Raw genomic sequence first — 20,333 nt, 5'->3', positions numbered from 1 at the left:
TTGGTCACTGACAATGGTCGTGTTCGTGTCTGGAGGCTCCGTGTTGAACGTCTCAATCCTGGCTACACTTTGGAGCGGCACACCGCCCCAAGAGCTGATGTGATGATCTGGGATACCATCATATACGACAATCGGTCACCTCTAGTAGTGATCCAAGGGACCAAGACAGCCCAGCGGTATGTTAGTGACATCCACTGGGCCGTGTTGTTTTGGAAAGACTCTCAAGAGCCATTTTTTAACAGGACAATGCTCGACCACGCACAGCAAGAGTGTCACAAGACTGTTTCTACCACAATGCCACATTTTCCTGGCCTGCCTGATTCCCCGATTTGTCACCGATTGAACATTCTATTTCTTCTTTGAAACCGTGTTTTGTTGATTGTTGGACTATGAACCCAAAGTTGAGTTTTAATTAAACACTTGGCTTTATTTCCATCTTTATTTAGTTGATACGTGCCATTTGCACGTTTCGGGCATAGAGCCCCTCATCAGTGAACATTATCATATTTGATCTGCAATGCATATAAGGTTTAAACCCAGACGACACATGTATCTTATTTTTTATAAACGGAGTAATCTCTTTTACACACAATCTTGTCAAGATACAAGATATAAATATTGGCATCTGTATATACGGCACCTGTATGCCTCCATGCCTTTCCGTATCGCATCGTGTATTCACGCTAGAGGTGGCCCAACAGGGTACTAACAGGCCTTTCACATGTTGTTTTTCCTGCAATAAATGATCCTTTTGCTTTTATTCTGTAATCATTTACTTATATCACCGTTAAACTCATACGTGTACAATTTCGTTCGATTCCGACAACTCCTCGGTGCGCTAATTTTTATGGCAATGAGTTTATACGCACAAACTTATGCATACATATAGGAGTGGGGTCATTAAACATGTTTTGACTTTTGAAGATGTCAGTAGTTGAAAATCTTTGTTTTGAAATGTACAGCACATAGATATCATTGCTGTATCGTTTAATTAAATTAGAAGACAACTGTGATTAGATGTAAACGTATCATACGTGTATTAAAGCTGATTGGGTAAATGAATGTAAACAAATATGACATTTCCGTGAGATATAAAATATTTCAACTTGTAAATTATAAATTATCATTCTCAATCTCGATTTTTAAATAAAAAATTGAGATTGAGATACGAAGGCGCTATAATGGGAGTGCTTTGAAGAGCTATATTAGTGACGGCCGGATGGCCGAGCGATCAAGGTAGCAGCCTACCGCTCTGGGGGACCCAGGTTCGAATCTGGACGGGTCGATAAATTCCCAGGAATTCTTCGGGGGCGGGTCCATCTGGATATGTCGGGCCCCGTTTCTCACACTCGGGGGGGGTCTGGCCGAACCCATAATGGGTTTGCTAAAAGAGGCCTTCTTAGTGCCCACAGGGCGGAAAGAATTTTAAAAAAGAACTTTTTTTTTTTAATTCTTTCCGCCCTGTGGGCACTAAGAGGGCCTCTATTAGTAGGCCCATTATGGGTTCGGCCAGGCCCACAATGGGGCGACCGGGTGGTGAGGGACGGGGCCCGACATATCCGAACGGACCACCCCCCGAAAAATTCCTGGGGATTTTTCGACCCGTTCGGATTCGATCCCGGGTCCCCCAGAGCGGTAGGCTGCCACCTTGACCGCTCGGCCATCCGGTTTTTAAAAAAGAACTATATTAGTGAAAGTGCGTGTTTATGAAAAGAGTAAAAATGAAAAAAGAATAATAATTAAAGTTTATTACATTGTGATTTATTAGTTTGGTCTTATTATGCACAGTTACACAACAATGAAAAATAACATAATTTATAAATACAAACTATATAAATTTATAGTAAATATAATTTATAATGTTATGAAAAAGCAACAGAGGTCGCTTTCAAAAATGGTGGTCGAGAAAGGTTTGGAGTTGTTGAGATATTTACCACGTGTTTATCTAACCAATTTGAAATATGGACCTCATCCATTTGTGAAGGTAAAACAGTAGAAATTAAAAATAATTTAAGTTAATTTCGTTCCATGTACAAATTTTGTAATGAAGTTTCCTGTTTATCAAACCACAGAAAAACGTATTGGCACAGTTTAAGATAATTGAGTGCACTATTTTTTTGAGTGATTTCAGAGGAAATTTTTTTTCATTTTTCAAGGAGAAGTCTTTGAAATGATCTAAGTTCAATATCTTATTTTGATACGTTTTACTTATATATGGCTTTCTTCTGACTACTCTCGCTCTGTAACCAGCATGATGACGGATTCGATGGACAGTTTTCGGATAAACCACCTTGTTGAAATCTTCCTTTAGCATCGTTGCAACTTCAGTTGAAGATATTTTTGGCTTCTTGACTGAACAGACTATATTTCTCTCTTCTCTGTGAGTAAGCTTCCTTCAGTGACCACATCTTGGTTTATCTTTTAAGCAGTTGATTTAAAATGCTTAATTGCATTTCTTACAGTAAACCTACTCTTTTTAACTATTTTCCTAATTTCTGAATATGATTTCCTAAGACCACACAAATGTGAGATGATTTTTCTTTCTTCTATTGTTGTCTCAGTACCTCTGCTATTTATTTTGGTAATAACAACAACCAGATTGAAATAATAATAATAATTTTCATACCTGATAAGGTTAAAAGAAACATTGGATTTCATATATCCACCATACTGGGCATAAAAAATAGCATGGATAAATTTACTTAAATATCATCACTGTGCCAATACTTTTGTCCATCACTCACAGGGCAAAAAGCAGGGCTGTGGAGTCATTTAAAAATCTACTGACTCCAACTTTGCCTTACCATTCAACTCCAACCAGGGTCAGACTTATTACTAAAATAGGCTCAACAATTCTGATGTCATCACTTGACCTCAGAATAAAAGCTTCAATAAATAGAATTCTAATAAAGATAGAATGTAGAAACTTTTTTATTCCAAAGCTAAAAGACTCCTCTAAGTAATGACAGTCAATAGATAAATATGTATTCAATAATTTTTGTTTACTTTCCTACTTAACTCTTTTATATATAACAGAGAAAAGTGACCCACGAAAATTTTTACATTTAAGGACTCTGGACTTCTTGAAATGTTGAGATATGGAAAAGATTCGAGGTTTTTTTCAGTATGTATGAATGTTAATGTTTGGGGGGCACCATTTCATTCATCCTATTTGAAATCCTGTAGTAGAGACTACACGATTTCTGCATTTTCTGAGGAAAGCGCTATTGGTCACCGATGTGATTGTTTTAAGCGGGTAAAAATTGCTTCGTGGAATTGATACTTTGTAACATCTTATGCAGGAATTTTTAACAAGTGTCTTATGGTCAGGACCGATGAGAGAATGGGGATGATGGGATAAAATTTCCTGGGCCTGGGATTCATTCCACAACTTTTTTCCATCATTCCTGAGGTTTATGTAAATTTTTCTCCTGGAGGCTTAATTGTTGAGCTTAGATTAAATACAATATCTAAGGTTAAACTGATATTTCAAACACAATTTGTATTGATTTTACAACTAGATACTGACAAGTTAACCAATATTCAGTTAATAGTGTCCTATATTCCACCTGATAATAACTATGGCATTGATTTCAAGAATATTTTGTTACTTATAGAAACTACTTGTTATATGGAACTAACTTGATTTTATGTGCAGATTTTAATGGTAGAATGGGACACCCTGATTATCTGTCATTTTTTACTGGTGATGGACAAATTGCCTGAAGGATGTTAATATAAAATGAAATAGAATACATTACTTGTAAAATTTAAATTTTGTAAATTGCAAAAATATTTGAAGTTTGAATTCAAATTGAATGTAGAATGTGATAGAACAAACATTCTAAATGGAACACATATAACTGTCCTGAAGCAGGACGGTCAAGCTGTTCGAAAACGTTCATTGTTTTTAAAATATTACTGGAATAAAATTAAGGTTACTAAGGTGAGTTATACTTACTTATTGAATTTGTACATAATATTATTTGTATATGATGGTCAGATTATCAAGGTGGTAAAGACACTGTTCTGGAGATGTGTTAAAATCTGGGCAAAGTATTTCAGGTACTTATTGTGTCTATCCCTCATCACCCAGCCACCCCATAATGGTCTTGGAAAAACTGGCTCTCTTAATACCCACAGGGTAGAAAGAGTCAAAAATGAAAAATATATATTTAGATAGTATTAATGAAGACATATGTTAAGTCATGTAATAAATAGTCAATATAAAGATATACTAGTTTGCAATCGGTTATTATAGTATAAGTATTATTTTGTTGTCATTAATTGAGGTTTGTAAGGAAATTTGCATAGTAGCCAGCTAAAACTGTAGATTGGCTGCCTAAAATTTTTTCATGGGAAGAACATTGTAAGTGTAAAGTAACTTTTTATTAATCATTGAGTTATTTAGATTGGTGACTATGTACAGGAGGGTCTAATGATGTGTTCACTTGTTTATAATCGATCAGCGCCGCCGTAACTTATCCGTTACAATTCCCAGACACACACCTGTTATCAAAGAGTTGACCGTTACGATTTGACCATTACGAGATTGACGGTTGCGATTTGCACTGATCGATTATGAACAAGTGAACACATCATTAGACCCTCCTGTACTCTAACTTTATTTTGATTATAAAGAACAATATTATTACTAGTAAACCAACAAAAAGTTTTAATGCAAAAACAAACAGTTTTAACCATTTTTAATGATCATCATCAGGTTATACATTCAATAATCAAACAAAATACAGAATAAACATTTTAAACTAGATAGAGCAAAAATCACTGTTTCCATGGACCAAGTGCATTTGTGATGGAAAAAAATATAAAAATAAACGTTTATTTTATATTTTGTTTCATTATTGAATGTATAGCCTGGCGATGACTATTAAAAATGGTGAAAAATTTTTGTTTTTGCATTAAAACTTTGTTTTTTGCTGGTTTATTGGTAATAGCAGTGTTCTTTATAGTATATTTATCCAGTTTACTTATATATGTTGATTATTAATTAATTTTGATTATTATTAAATATCAGAATAAATACCGTCGAGGACAGCATGGTGGAAAAACTCGTGGTTATAGTCAGAAAGGATCGTATCAGAGACAGAATTTCCCTAGACTTGGATTTGAAGGAGATAAGCTTCCTTTCTACTTGAGAATTCCAATAGAAAATTATTATAAAAACCATCAGTAAGTTTTCCTATAGATTAAATCTAATGTAGATCTGAAATTGTAATGTAATACTGAAATTCTAAATGAAAATAATTATCTTCTAACATTAAATTATAAGTTATTTCATATTCTTGTTTTTATTTAAATAGTTTTGAAAATAATTTTTGTAGATATGAGAAAAATTTTAATTTATGAAATATATTATATAATAAGTATTTTAAAATATAAACTTAGAAATATAATGTAAGATTATTGAAACAATAATATATAAAATAAATATTCACAATTTATATTTAGAAGTTATTTACTGTATTTACTCGCATATAAGACGATCTTGTATATAGGACAAGGTGTGACTTTAAAGATCAAAATAAAGAAAATTAGATTTATTAATACAATTCTAATTTTATTTCGTTTAATCACAAATAAAATATCAAATGTATATTATCCTGCAAAAATTACTGGCATTTTAAACTTTAGGGAAAATTTTGTAAAATTGACAACATAATTTGTTCATGTAAAGCTGGACAACTGGAAACCATTTTTGCCAATTTGTAACAGTCGAATCCACTCTCCGTCAATTACACTTATGAGTTTCTCTGAATTCTGATTTCTGAAAAATCATCTGTTTTCATATGAGAATGGATTAAAACTTATATCGGGCTCCCATGTGATTTTGGAATTTCAATTTGGAATTCAGTTCAAAAGCTTTGCTTTACCTATTGCTATTTATCTTTATTCTTGATAGTGCACAAGAATGATTCAAATGACCCAGATAAAAAGTGCGAATACATGGTTCCCAAAAATTATTGCACAAATGCAAAGAATCCTTCACTTGCACATATAAGATGACCTAGATTTTTGAAGTAGTGAAAAATGAATAAAAATCTCGTCTTATATGCAAGTAAATACAGTATACTGTTTAATATACTCATAAAATAAGACTTCTGCTGAGGATGGAAAATCACTGAAAATACTTTAATTAAAACATTTTTAAAATAATTTCTAATGACTGTTTGTGCACTGCCTTTATAAAGGGTGGAATTGGATAATGAAATATTTTATCATTAGTCTTTTACTAAAAATGAAATTAATAAATGAAGCATTGAAAATCTGTTAATCAAAAACCCAGATTTGTCTATTGAAAAATGAATATTAATTCTTTCAATGGTTGATGTTCTAACATTTATTCAAAATTCAGAATTTTTTTAACTTTTAAATTATGGTTAGTGTATTTTTTGTTATAGTGATTTTTTTTTAAATTATATTTTGAAAATTTGTAAGTATTCCAATATTCTTTGTGAGTATTTCACAGGGTTCTATAAGTTCAAGCTAATCTATTCTTACATAGATTGACTTGAACTTAGAATATGTAAACTTGAATTACAGTGTATTTTGAATTTAGAGTAGTTGAAATGCTAATTGACACATATATTTGAAATCTGGATGGGGTCTATCCCAATTACTCTAGATTTCTGATGCTTCATATAATTACATATACAAATAAAAATTATCTTCAATAATACATGGCAATCCAATATGTTATAATCAATTGTGTTATAGTAATACATGCTAATCCTTTCAAGGAATACATTTTAAAGTTATCTGAGATTAGAGAAAGTGAAATTTTTAAAAGTAAATAATTTTTTTTCTTTTTTGCTTTATTTAAAATCTGTTTTCAAGATTAGACTTCAAAATTAAAATTTTACTTTTAAAAGTTTACGGAATTTGATTAAATTGTATTGTAAATTGATTTTATAGTATACAACTCTAAGGAATATTTATTTTGGATAAAATATATTATTAATTACAACCAAGCCTGAGTATTTGTTAATAATTCATTATAATTAAATTTTTTATAGTGTACGCAGACAGTATCCTCCACTTTCTTTAACCACACTTCAGTTAATGTTAGATACAAATCGTATTAATTCATCTGAACCTATTGATTTAATTACTCTTTGTAATACAAATGTGTATCATATGCATCCTAAATATCATCACTATGGTGTCCATTTGACAGATGAGGTGAGTAATATATGTTACAATATAACGACGGTTTAGAAAGTAAAACTAGTAATTTTATATAATAAAAACAATTATAATTAATTTATCCTATAGAAACATTTTGCAAAATTCTAACATATGATTTTATATAATAGTAAATTTTAAGTATTTTTGGATTTCTGACAGAGAGAGACAATTTTTTTTATACAATTTGAAATTTGTGTAATTGATATTTGTAAATTGTACATACAGTAGAGCATTGTTTATCCAAATCAATTGGAGACTGGGCTTGTTTGGATAACTGATTTTTTCGGATAACCGATTATGTACGAAAAAATATATTAACCTATCCGATGTAGAAATTTTTCTCCATTGCATGTCACTTCGTGTTGAATTTTTCTCCATTGCATGTCACTTCATGTTGAATTTTCGTCAATTTTAAGCCTAATGAAAATTTTTATAATAATAATTGAGGCTATTGTATCGTTAAAAATTATTTCTTTATTTTGTACAAACAAAATAAATATATTGAAAAATATAAAAACAAAAAAAATATATACTTTAGAAATTAATCTAGTATCAAAAATGTTCAATTCAGCACAACACAGTTCGACTGGAAAGCTCGGTTCGGTTAATTGATGTTTCGGTTGACGGCTTTCGGATAAACAACACTCTACTGTATTTATAAATTGGTCTTTAGTAAAAATTAGTAAAAGTTTAGTTTCATAAATTATCTGTTTTCTTTTCTTTTTTGAATTAGTGAATAAATTAATATTTTAGCTGCTAATGTAATTTCATCTAACAATTATGTTGAAAAACTTTAATTGGAAACATTCAGAATTAATGAAAAAATATCATACAAAAAATCAAGATTGCACATATAGACAGGCTGGGGGAAAAAATTGTAAAACTTTAGACATTTGTAAAAATTGGAAGGATTATTAGAATTAAATGTGGTTTGTGTAGTAAGTATTGTCAGCATGGGATTTTTGTTGACAGAAAAAAATTATTCCAAAAATCTCCAATAGGTAATGTTACATACAAAAGACAACAAACAGACATGCAAACAACAATGAAAATGACTTTCAATATTTCTGATTGTGGGGTATTTAAATTTCTGAGTGCTTTGATCAAGTCCTTCCAATACTGTTTGCCATGAGATAACATTCATCCATCTGGATATGCTGTACTCTGCAGGTTTGGGCATTGTTACTTGGCTAAATTGTGTTATATTCTGTGGTGGAGACCATGTTAAATACTTGTCAAATAAACACATTTTCATTGTTGTTTGCATTTCTTTCATATGTCAACATCACCTACCATTGATTTATGGAAATAATTTTTTTCCATCAACAAAAACCTTCTATATTGACAATACTTAGCACACAAACTGCATTTTATTTTCTGATAATTCTTTTATTTTTTTATGAATATTTAAAGTTTTATGGAGTTTTTGCCTATTCTGTATTTGATATGCAAATATGTGTTAGCATTCTTTCAAAGGATAGAAGGCCTAACTCTAAGGCATAGCCTTTGAAAAGGAAAAATGAAGAGTTTAGCTGAAGTGAGAAGGGTGAAGGAAAGAAAAGAATGATAGGAAAGTGTGAAAACATGAGATCTAGAGCAGCCACCATGTCCCGTCTATTTAAACAACCAGAATTACAATAGAATTACAATAAAATACAATATACTTGAGATCAGTAAACAAGCCTCAGCACTTTGAGATGGGGGAAGTCTTAAAACAGCCTATGGCTTTAAGATCCCCTTCAAGGTCATGTATATATAGCCCCTCCTATTTGGTAGGGAGGATGGAAAAACCAAGAGAATGCCCCCTTGGCTTCCAGGGGTAACAATTAGGAACAGTACACCAGATGGCTGGAAACTGAGCAACAGATACAATGCTCCTTTCAGACACAGGATGCGAGTGACAATATACTTTCCCACTTACCCAGTGAGGAGAATGAGATACCAGAATTACAATAAAAGTACAATACATACTTTGCTTTGTAGTTGTTCTTGTTGCTAACTAAGTCAAGAAGCTTACACGGCCAGTTGACTCCTGTCTTGTAAATTTCTTCCTTCAGTTTCCTCCTATTGTTGTGGTATTTCAGGCAGAAGTAGATGATATGGTGCGAGTACTCTGGTTCTCCCATGCCACAGTCACATTCCCCATTCCCCTTTCTGAGGAAGCAGTGGAGGTATGCTGCCATGTTTCCATGGCCAGTCATAAGTTGCAATAGACATTGATTTGGTGTCAGATGTCCCATGTGTTCTCTGTTGGAGAGGTGTGATCCATCCAGCCCTTCGGTGTTGAATTTGTTGTTGAGAGAGCGATTAATCTCTTTGGTAGTATAGCTGGGCTTAGTCAAATACTTGATCACTTCTGCATATGTTTGTCTCGATGAGGGTATGTTGTTTTCCGTCTGGTGGAAGTGCATTTTCCTGATAATTCCAATTGTTTGACTTAAGGAGGAGACTAGCCTGTTTGCATTCTCTCTAATTTGTAACCTTTCCTCTTTCTTTATATTGTTATTTGTAAGTTCTGGACATAGGTCCAGGATATGGCTCAGTTGATGACTGGCTTCCTTCAAAACTGTGTCTTCCAATGACTCCAAAACAACTTGTGGTTTGGGTTGTGAATAGGAATTGGAATTGCTGGATCCCTCATCCAGCAATCCAGCTGGATCCAGCGCTGTGGATCCGCAAATACTCAATTAACTTTCTAAATAATGGTGCAAAAGTCTACGTTGTCAGCATTGCCGCTTTGCTACGTGCGCTATCACTCGGTGGTGAGAGTGACGTTGCCATTCAATGCGGAATGTGCTACATCCCCCTCTCTACACTGCACTGCCCACCCTTTTGCCTCTGCTGATCTAATTGCCAGTTGACTTTCTGCTCTCGCTAAATAAAGTGTCTTCATGCTAAATAAAATAAGTAACTCCTCTCCTAGTCCTGGTGCATAATTCTAATTTACGGTCAGTTATGACATCAATGAATCACGTGATGGAACGATTTATGATTATTTGATGACCCTGAAACCAACTAGCGCAGAGGCAGAAAGGAGCTTTTCCACAGCGGGATATATATGCAATTCATTAAGAAGTAGGATGGGAGACAGCACCATCAATACCATTTGTTTCTTGAGATCCTACTTCCAGAAAGGACAAAAAAAAAAATAACAGAAGTGATTGATTTAATTTTATTTAATTCTTTAAAATATTTTATTCAAGACAAGACTAATATTTTATAACTTCTACTCTAATTCTATTAAATAAGAGTTTTTAACTTTTATTCTATAAGTGGTTAGTGGGCTAGGCTAGGCAATTTTATTGTGAAAATTAGTGAGAAACTGAGACTACCTAGTTAGTTAATTAGTTGATTAAATTAATGAGTATCAGTATCTTAGATATATGATGATATGAATGTATGTGATTCATAATTGTGATAATAATAACTAACTACTAGACTACTACTAACTACTTACTCACTACTTTACTAACTTGAATAATTAAATTAGTTATTAATAACTACAGACTGATATGTAGAGCCTATATAAGAAAACTGGTAAGACTGATAGCACTTAGCCACTGATTATCCATCCTTACATTATTATAATATATTAATATAAATTAATTAGTAGAATTACCTTTGCTATTATTTAACTTAAAGATTACATTATAATTATAATCTATCTAAACATTTAAAGTTAATTATCTCTATCTCAAGTGTTAAACCAAACCAAAGTTAAGTTTACTACCTTAATGTTTAAGAAGTTTTACTGATTTATAGTGATCAGTCTAAATAATAAAAGTTTCTTAAGTATTTAAAAAAATGTTTTATTTCTTTAAAATAAAAAACCATAAATTGCTGGATAGATAGATAGACAGATAACACTTTATTGCACCGAAAATACATCTGCGCTGGATTCATGCTGGATCCAGCTGGAATGATGTTTGTACAGCAAAAATCCAGCTGGATTGAAAACACTGCTGGATTGCAATCCCTAATTGTGAAAGAGGGTGCATTCTTTAATAACAGTTGTTCCACGTCGCCACTACTACTACTGGAGTGGGCTGCAGTTTGTAGGCATTTAGGAACGACGGTGAAAGGAAAAACAAGATGGCGGCGTCTATATCTATCTATGATATCGTGATGGCGGGAGCTATGAAGTTAAAATGTGCATTTTACTGATTCAAGTTAAAGGTTTATATCAAGCCTTATCCCCACAAACATTATTGAAATCACTGATGAACAGCTCATAAGGGTTCCTTGCTAGTAACAAAATAAGAGAGAAGGAAAGAGATATCAAAATATGTAAAAATTGTATGACACAATATTCGAACAACCTCCCATAATAAAAGGCAAAAAAGTTCTGTTCTCTTCTGTATAACAGAATACACACCTGTTCCATAATATGGACTTCCTTGTTGGCCCATTTTCGAACATTTCATTCATATCTTTTCTCATTTGAATTAACTGTAAAATGTCCTTATGGGGCCATTTTGCACCCCTCGAATCAGCCTGGGAACTGGGAATCAAAATCCCACTGTCCTGATCTTAAACTGACATTCCTGTAACATTTAAATTAAATTCACTACTGCATTTGTACTGTTCCTAGTTGAAAAAATTGAAATATTCTAGGCAATGATTTCATCAGCAAGAAATGAGTTAGATTTTACAGCTAAAACACATTCCCTGGATAGGTGTTAAAATGTATGCTGTTGCTAAAATATTAATAATCATCATTAATATACAGTGTATATATATGTATATAGCACATACATTATAATAAACACAAAATGTTAAAAATTAATCATCATTAATGTTTGATGACACTTAAGATATTTACAAGCACTTTTGGAAATAACTCTATTTTAAATTAAGATCAGTTTAATTATAAGACCAGTTTATTTTTGAATGGTTTAAAGTTATAATACTCTACAAATGTAAATATATTTTATTAAACAATTTAATGGATGGTTATTATATCATTACAACAGCTAGTCATTTAAAACAATTACAAAAATTTATTAAAACTATGCCTAATAGTGTGTTTAATGTTATTCAAACAAAGGAGGTCCAACTAAATATTAAATAAATGTATTTGACCCAAAATATGGTGTCCTTATAATTGTTACATTTAAAAATGCAGTTAATTTCAAAATTCTTGTATAAATATCTTCATTATTATTATCATCTATTTATGATAAACTTTTAACACTGTTTTGTGTTCATTATAATAAATCTAAAATTTCAAAAGAATATTACAAATTGAAGTTGAGAAATTAAAACTTAACCATTGTCCTTATAATTCTGTTATACAGTGTATAAAATTAAACTATTTATATTTCTTTCGAGTGAAATTTTGATAACTTTCAACCCTTCTTTTAACTTTTGAAAAAATAAAAGAAGTGTTCCATTTGTAAAATTTAACCATCAACTGGATTGTCTTGCCGACTGAGAATTCAAAGTAGCCACGAATAAATTAGAATAATGGCTTACTATTCGAAAACAAAAAAAAAATTGACATAACACTTACCTGTTACAACACCGTGTGAGTTAACATGCTCTTGTACATCTTCTAAACTTTCTTTCGTATAACCACATAACAGGCATTGGTAAGACACAACATGTGACGTGGAGGAAGCCATCTTGTTTTATGACAAACTACTGCTACAAACGGCTGTTTTTGCTGTTCGACGGTGCGCACTCCGACCAGAATTTAGGAACACATTCTGCAGGAATTTTTAAACAGATGTTGCTCGCGCTGAGTTATACAGAGGAATAAAAGAACGCACCCAGAGACATAATGATCCCTACAAAATAAGATGTGGATCAAAAGAATAAACAATGAAGTGGAAGCATGAAAAAAGCAGATATAAGCTTGTTCCCAGCAAAACCCAGAATAATTTATTAAACTATGGCTAAACCTTATAAATTAACCTTAAAATAAAAAATTAAAAACAAACCCATCCTAACTGCTTAAAACCTATCTTGAAATGCTGATAGAAAAATGCATAATAATTAAAACAAACAAAAAACAAAGAAATACTAGGTTCAGCAATAAATTTAAATAGATCGCTAAAGACCATTAGGAAAAAAAAAAAACTGTTACCGACCATTACAAAGTCCGTTACAGCAGTTTCCAACGGTTGAAATCCGAAAATTTTCCATAGAATGTAATAGAAACTAATTGAATCATTAATTAACCGATTAATTCTAATCATACGGCTATGAAACTTTAGAATTGGACAGATTACCACCCTACCTATGTGACACCATTTGCCGCCCTACAAATTTTAATCCCCCAACCCGCTAGACCAACCCGAAAAATAAGAAAATAAATGCTTTCTAACTCCCCTCCTAATTAATTAATAAATGCAAGTGACCTACCTAATTAATCACAACAACTTGCTGCACCTGGTGATATAACTACCGCTATGATGTCTGAAAAAAAAATAACCGCTGAGAATCCACTAAAAATGCAGAACCCAAAGAGTACGCATGTGTACAATTGACCACCCATCCATGCATGAATATGTGTTAGCAACAGATCAATCTTTAAATTTAATGAAATTCAATTTGTATTTAAGCAAAAAACTCTTACTGTAATTATCAATTACAATTAATATGTATTTGTTTAATGTTAATTATTGGCATTATAATGAATTTATTTCTGTTATTTAACATAAGACTCTAGTATCTTTAACATTTTAATTCAAGAGGATTTGTTTTTCTTTTTCATTTAATAATTTCAGAATTTTAACACCTAATCTTTCAAACCCAAAGTTTTAAATTCAAATATAAATATAAAGAATCTAGAGGAAGAAAATGAATATCATCTCAGAATACTAGTCAGAATTTTTTTTAAATTGGATTTTTCCAAAAGTTGAAATTTTGCATCAGTGAATTTCATAATAAAATTAAATATTTGAGGCAGACCATTAGCAAAACCTCTTCTATGTGGCTCACAATATTGCATTCGATCTCAAAATTTGATTGATCAATTTTTTTAAAACTTTGCCATTTTCCATTTATTACAATGAGGAATCCAGAAACGGATAATGGGGGTCCATGACTTCATTTTCAAGATATAAGGTCATAGCATGAGCTTGTGCAACAAAGCAATATCGTACAAATTGCATGACTTTTCCAGTGTCCAAGGTTGCTAGTGCATCTTTCATTGGTTTATAGAATTGAGTTCATTCTCAAAATTTGGTGGACTGATTTTGATGAAACTTTGCTATTTTCCATTAATTGTGATAAGGAATCCAAAAATGTGATGAGGGTCCACAACTTCATTTTCAATAGAGGCTACACTGGAATCAAGGTGACAATGTTCGTGTCCCTGATAAAATTGAGCACGTCTAATGGAATTTAGGAGAGAAAAATGAAAAAACAGCATTGCATATGCCTAATAGAAAATAGGTGTGAAAGACAAACCAAACACAAGAACAAAGCAATTGATGGTGATTGCTTTGTTCTTGGATTGCCTCTCTGTGTTGACAAGTGCAAGGATCATATCTCTGTACCTAGTCAATACAAGGATCACATCTCCCATGGCCGAAAGTAATAAACAGGGTTGTAGAAAGGGAGAAGCAGATGGGGTACATGCTTAGGGTTGCAAAATTGTTAAATGGGTGAACTATTGACTTCATAGAAAACTTCCACACACAAGTATGAGAAATTATATTATGAAATATGGATTTTGTTAATAAAATTGATTTTATAATTTTTAAATTTATAACAAACTAATTAAAGGCTTATTCAAAAGTTATTGTACTTAAGTTTGACCTGATGCCAAATGCTCTAGCCACATAGACTAGAGACATTTTAGACGTAGACATTTTATCTGAGACAAAGTCGTGTGATGTCCTAGTTTAAAATTATTAAAATCTTGGTTTGATATAATCAATGTCAAAAATTTCCTTTATTATTAGAGTAACTTTTTACAAAAATATGTTTTATTTTTAAAGATGAAAATTTAGTTTGCTGTCAAAAACAACACCTATATATAAATAATTAGAACCATATAAAAAATCGAAACAGTTATATTACACAATATTAATATTATTACAATCATAAATTCGTTTTATTATTATGAGGTAAACCTCTCTTATAGTTTGATATCCTGATATCCATAATATTCTTCAATATTAAGGCACTTTTCATATCATACAACCAGCTTCTGAATTCAGTCCTCATAGAAACCTGCTGCCTGATTTGTCAACCACCACTACAGCATGACATTTTGACATCATCATCGTCATCATCGTAATCATCATAGTGCTGACCGTCTAGATGCTTTTTCAAGTGGAGGAACAAGCAGTAGTCACTAGTCGCTAGACCAGGTCTATACAGAGGGTGATCAAGTTGTTCCCAGCCATATGATGTGATAAGGTCTCGGGTTCGTTGAGCCATGTGTGGATGGGCATTGTCATGAAACAAAACTTTACCGAGCTTGCCACGTCTTTTTTGTTTTGGATGACGAAATTGTAAAGTGTCTGTTTTCTCGAACTTTTGCATCAACTTTCTGCACAAAGTCTTCAGTAATGACAGATGGTCACCCATTACACTCCTTGTCATGGACATTAGTACAGCCATCTTTAAATGCTTTAACTCATTTTCTTACCATTCAATTGCTCATAATATTTTTTCTATACACCTAACTAATCTGCTGATGAATGTCAGCCGCTTTCACGTCTTTTGCATTAAAAAGCCGAATCACTGTGCATACTTCACACAATCAGCGGGATTTTCAGTTGTCTGAGGCATTTTAAACACACACAAACAAACATAAAACAAACAAATGCTTTTGTAATTGCATCTGTGGCTAGCCAACAGATGTAGGTACTCATAGCTTAGCTTTTTTTAAATTTTATTGAAGACTGATTTCCTGCTCATAAATGTAAATAATATATCTGTTTATCAATTTGCATTTTCTTCAAATCATCTGTTAATTTTTATAAGGTTATGTTATTTATGCCAAATTCAAGCTGAATACATTTGGGTTGGGTTTTTTGCATTTCTTGATATTTTAAGGTGGTCCCAATTCCAAAAAACATAAAAAAAGAGAACAAAATTATGTATGTGTCTTAGCTTGTGTTTTATTTTATACATCAGCAGCCCATAGACCAAAAACTTTGAAATTTGGCAGGAAATAATTCTATACATGGAGCATTGATGCTGTTACATTTTTGGAGATTATAAGTCAAGGGAGAGAGGAGATAGAGGGGCAGAAGGTCATATCTTGAGTGGAACCAGACTTAATAAAAATTTTACTTGTAAGAGTATTTAGCTTATTAAAAACAAATATTACTGTCATTTATAATGTTTTTAAAAATTTACTCCTACATCAAAAATAAGGCTTAACTTTCTGTTCAAATACTGGGAAAGTTCTGCAAGAGGCCTTGTCATGTTTTTTACTTTTTGATTTTAATGGATTTTTATTTTATTATATTATTGTTAAATGAGTATAATTTCAAATTTAGATATAAAATGCCATTCATCAATATTACTAATAGTAGTTTGCAATTAAATAATATATATATATATATATTTGGTTTTATTTGAATATTTAAGAAATTTTAATATATATTTTTTATGCAACATTTCATCTTTATAAGATCTGAAAGAATCTAAGAAAAAGAAATGATGAATTTATATAAAAATAAATGTTATGATTGTAGAATGTTAATTATTAATGTTTTAAATAAATAAAATTAAGAATAAATATGTTCTCCAAAATGATATACATGTTAATTATTTATTATCACAACAGTTTGAACAATAACATCAATTAAGTGTAATAATTACATTAATTAATAAGAGAACAGCAAAAAATAATTGTGGATTAATATTTCATGTATTATTCCATTATATCTTGCATGAGCTAAGTCTCAATATTCAAAAGTTTTAACAGGGACATAATTAATTATAATCAGTTTAAGAGTAATGCCAAAATAGTAGTAATTACCCAAAAATATTTATAATTGCCTAATATTGGCATTATTCATTAATTTTATTTGACATCATCCAAAAAAAAAAAAAAAAATGTTATTTTGTTATGATTTGTATTCAGAGGTGTAGCAAGGGGAGTGGCCTGCTCCAGATGTCACCCGTGCAGGGGTGACACCCGGTAGGCCTGTACCTAAAAGGAAAAAAAAAAAAGGTCAATGGCTCGCCTCCCATGGCAGTTTCTTCGCTGTGAGGAGACGGCATGAGAGCTCGCACCAGCTGAAAATCTTACTATGATTTATTCTATAAATCTAAATTCATACATTGCGACATTGCATATTCAACATAGCGTTCAAGTTGCTCGAGTGCGAAGATATTACAACTCAACAGTGTTTTATAAAAGAGTTAAAAAGGGTGACACCACGATATCCACACCGGGTGTCACCCATGCTAGCTACGCCACTGTTTGTATTATCAATTCTGTAAAAAATTGTATTATCAGACTAATATTCAATTTATATGGAATCATAAGATATCAAAAATACATAAAGAAGGAAGAGAAAATTTTCTCTTCATTCTTTATGTATTTTTCAATGTTAAATTAGTTTGCTGTCGTCTGATTAGTATTATCAGTAATTCTATATGTGTTAATTTTCTTTATTTTTAATTTAAACTTTACTGTTCTTTCTAAATTATATTATTACTATGATTTATTATCAGAAAAAATTAATGAAATAAGCATTAAATAATAAATTAATATTTTTAGGGAATGGATGATTTCTCACATAAAATTAATATAGAAGTGCAATATGTCACAGAACCAGTTATTGCTGCAATAGAAAGAAATGGTGGTGTTATCACAACAGCATATTATGATATGGAAAGTCTTGTTGCTATGGTGAATCCTCTGAAGTTTTTTAGTAGAGGTATGTAATTCATAATGTTTAATAAAAATTTAAAAAAAATACTTTTTATAAGCTAAATCCTAAAATCAAGCTGTGTTTGAAATATAGCACATTCAAATATAATGAAAAAGAATACAAAAAATATATAGAATATAATTTAATTTTTCAATGCACACATTTTTAATGCCATAAGAATTTAGAAACAACAATCTAGGGTTTAAATAATAATTTAAAATATAACTGACTGCAGATACATAAATTCTTGCACACAAATTCCTTTAAAGTCATTTATTCTAAGCACTGTAATGAAATCATTCTTCACTCTAATATTTAACACAACAGAAAACAATATAGAATATTAAATGCTTTAGAATAGTGATGAAATAGTAATATTTTAAAACATTCAGTTCATCAGGATAAGAATTCATAATTTTTTTTGTATTTGATTTTATTTCTTTCTTTCGTCTTGGAGAATCAGTTTAACACAATATGTTAATAATTGAATCACTTAATCTATGAGACAATAAAGAGATAATACCTTAAAGAAACAACATTGTCCATATTATTCACAGAAGATAATTTCAAATTCAGTTGGGAAGATACAAGATTGTTATTTACTTCTAGAAATTTGAAAATCGTTCTTGGCAGAAGCTATATATATATTTAGACATACAATGATGTAATATTCTATAAAAAAAATTTTTTTTTGTAAGTGTGGAACTATATAATTACTTTCATACAAAAAAAGTAAATTTGTAACATATTACAAAAAATATGTTACAAATGTATATTACAAATTTTAAAACTTTTGTAAACATTTCAATCAAAAGCCTTAAATTATTTTTCAGTAAGGTTTAATTTGAAAAAACTTTTTCAAATTAAACCTTACTGGAAAATAATTTAAGGCTTTTGATCAAAGTGTTTACTATATCATTTCAGTCCAATAAGTGGTGTTTTATATCTTTTAAAACTTTTGATTGCAACCATTTGAAACTTTTATTTTTCAAACTTTGAGTCCAACTGACACACTTAGTTTGTATGTTTAAGTGAAATATTTTAAAGTATGTAGTTTATTAGTAAAAAAATGTTTAATATAGTATAGATTACAATATTAATTTGTAATATATTATGTTGAGCACTTGATTTTTGGGCTGCAATTTTCAAATTGCAGACCTATACATTCCCACTGTTTTTGTCTGTCTGACTGGCCTTCATTAATCTCAAGAATGGAGTTTGGTAGATGAAAATTGAAAAAATGAGGAATTTTTTAAGGACAGCTTATGAGGTTACGTTATTGTTGTTGGAGTTATGTAATCATTTAGAGAAAATGGTATTTCTATATTTCTATTCACCGTTTTTTATGGTAAGGTATTAAATGTGCTTGTGAAATTTTGAACAAATATTTTCATTGGTACAGTCAGTGTGCAGAGGTGACAGGAACCAGACTGCTTCAAATTACTAAAATCCTAACATTGAGTTAACTTTAATAAGTCCTGTGAAACTTTTTTTCTTATCCTTGCTACAAGACAAAAGAATGAATCTAAAAAAGGTGTGGGCAGGCTTTCTTTAAAGCCTATACATAGAGAAAATACAATTATAAAAAAATAATAATTAGATTTTTGTGATTTTTTTTTTTTCTTATATGATATGACGATATCACAAGTTTATACAGCATAGTTTTAATAACTCGACATTCTGTAAAACTTGTTATATCATTTAAAAAAGTACATGTAATCTAATTTTTACCTCTATCACTTAACACTAGGATCAAATAAGTTATTGTTCTTCACTGACAACACTTGAAAATAGCATCAATTTCATGTATTAACAAAGAATATAACATGTTTTCTAGGATGCCACTGCAATCATGACATGAATGTCACTAATTTGAATGTATTCATTGAATAGCCAACATGTTTCTAAATTAAAATTTAACTACAAATAAAAATAACCATTATTGGTATGTAGTTCCAAATCAAATATTCTTTAATCGTAATAGGCATAACCTGTTACAAAGGGGGTTATGTTGTCAACAATCAGTTCTCCTCAATTAATCAATACAAATTTTTTAACATAATTGTACAAGTTATAGATTGTACTTAATGTTGCCATATGAAACATACTGTACATCGCACTTTCCGTCAAACATTTCTTTAAACACAAGAGATCAAATTTTTTCCTAATATCGTTAACCTTTTCACATACACATAACAAATGAAATTTTGAGAAGTCCATGTTACATCTTGGGCACAAATTATTAGTATACACATATAACTTATTGTCTATCAA

The 20,333-nt window shown here is 30.9% G+C and overlaps 1 protein-coding gene across 1 annotated transcript; it reads left to right on the top strand.

Moving 5' to 3' along the window:
- Positions 1–1,884: 1,884 nt before the first annotated feature.
- On the top strand, positions 1,885–18,073 carry mRpL15 (mitochondrial ribosomal protein L15). The gene is made up of 4 exons (XM_067268720.1): positions 1,885–1,984; positions 5,039–5,193; positions 7,038–7,203; positions 17,906–18,073. The coding sequence occupies exons 1-4, from the start codon at positions 1,895–1,897 to the stop codon at positions 18,071–18,073; spliced, it is 579 nt and encodes a 192-aa protein (XP_067124821.1). The 5' UTR covers positions 1,885–1,894.
- The last annotated feature ends 2,260 nt before the right edge of the window (positions 18,074–20,333 follow it).

The sequence above is a fragment of the Centruroides vittatus genome, unplaced genomic scaffold (genome assembly GCF_030686945.1).
Source record: "Centruroides vittatus isolate TY-2023 unplaced genomic scaffold, ASM3068694v2 contig_3324, whole genome shotgun sequence".
Classification (NCBI taxonomy): Eukaryota; Metazoa; Arthropoda; class Arachnida; order Scorpiones; family Buthidae; genus Centruroides; species Centruroides vittatus.
This window is presented reverse-complemented; position numbering and strand designations above follow the sequence as displayed.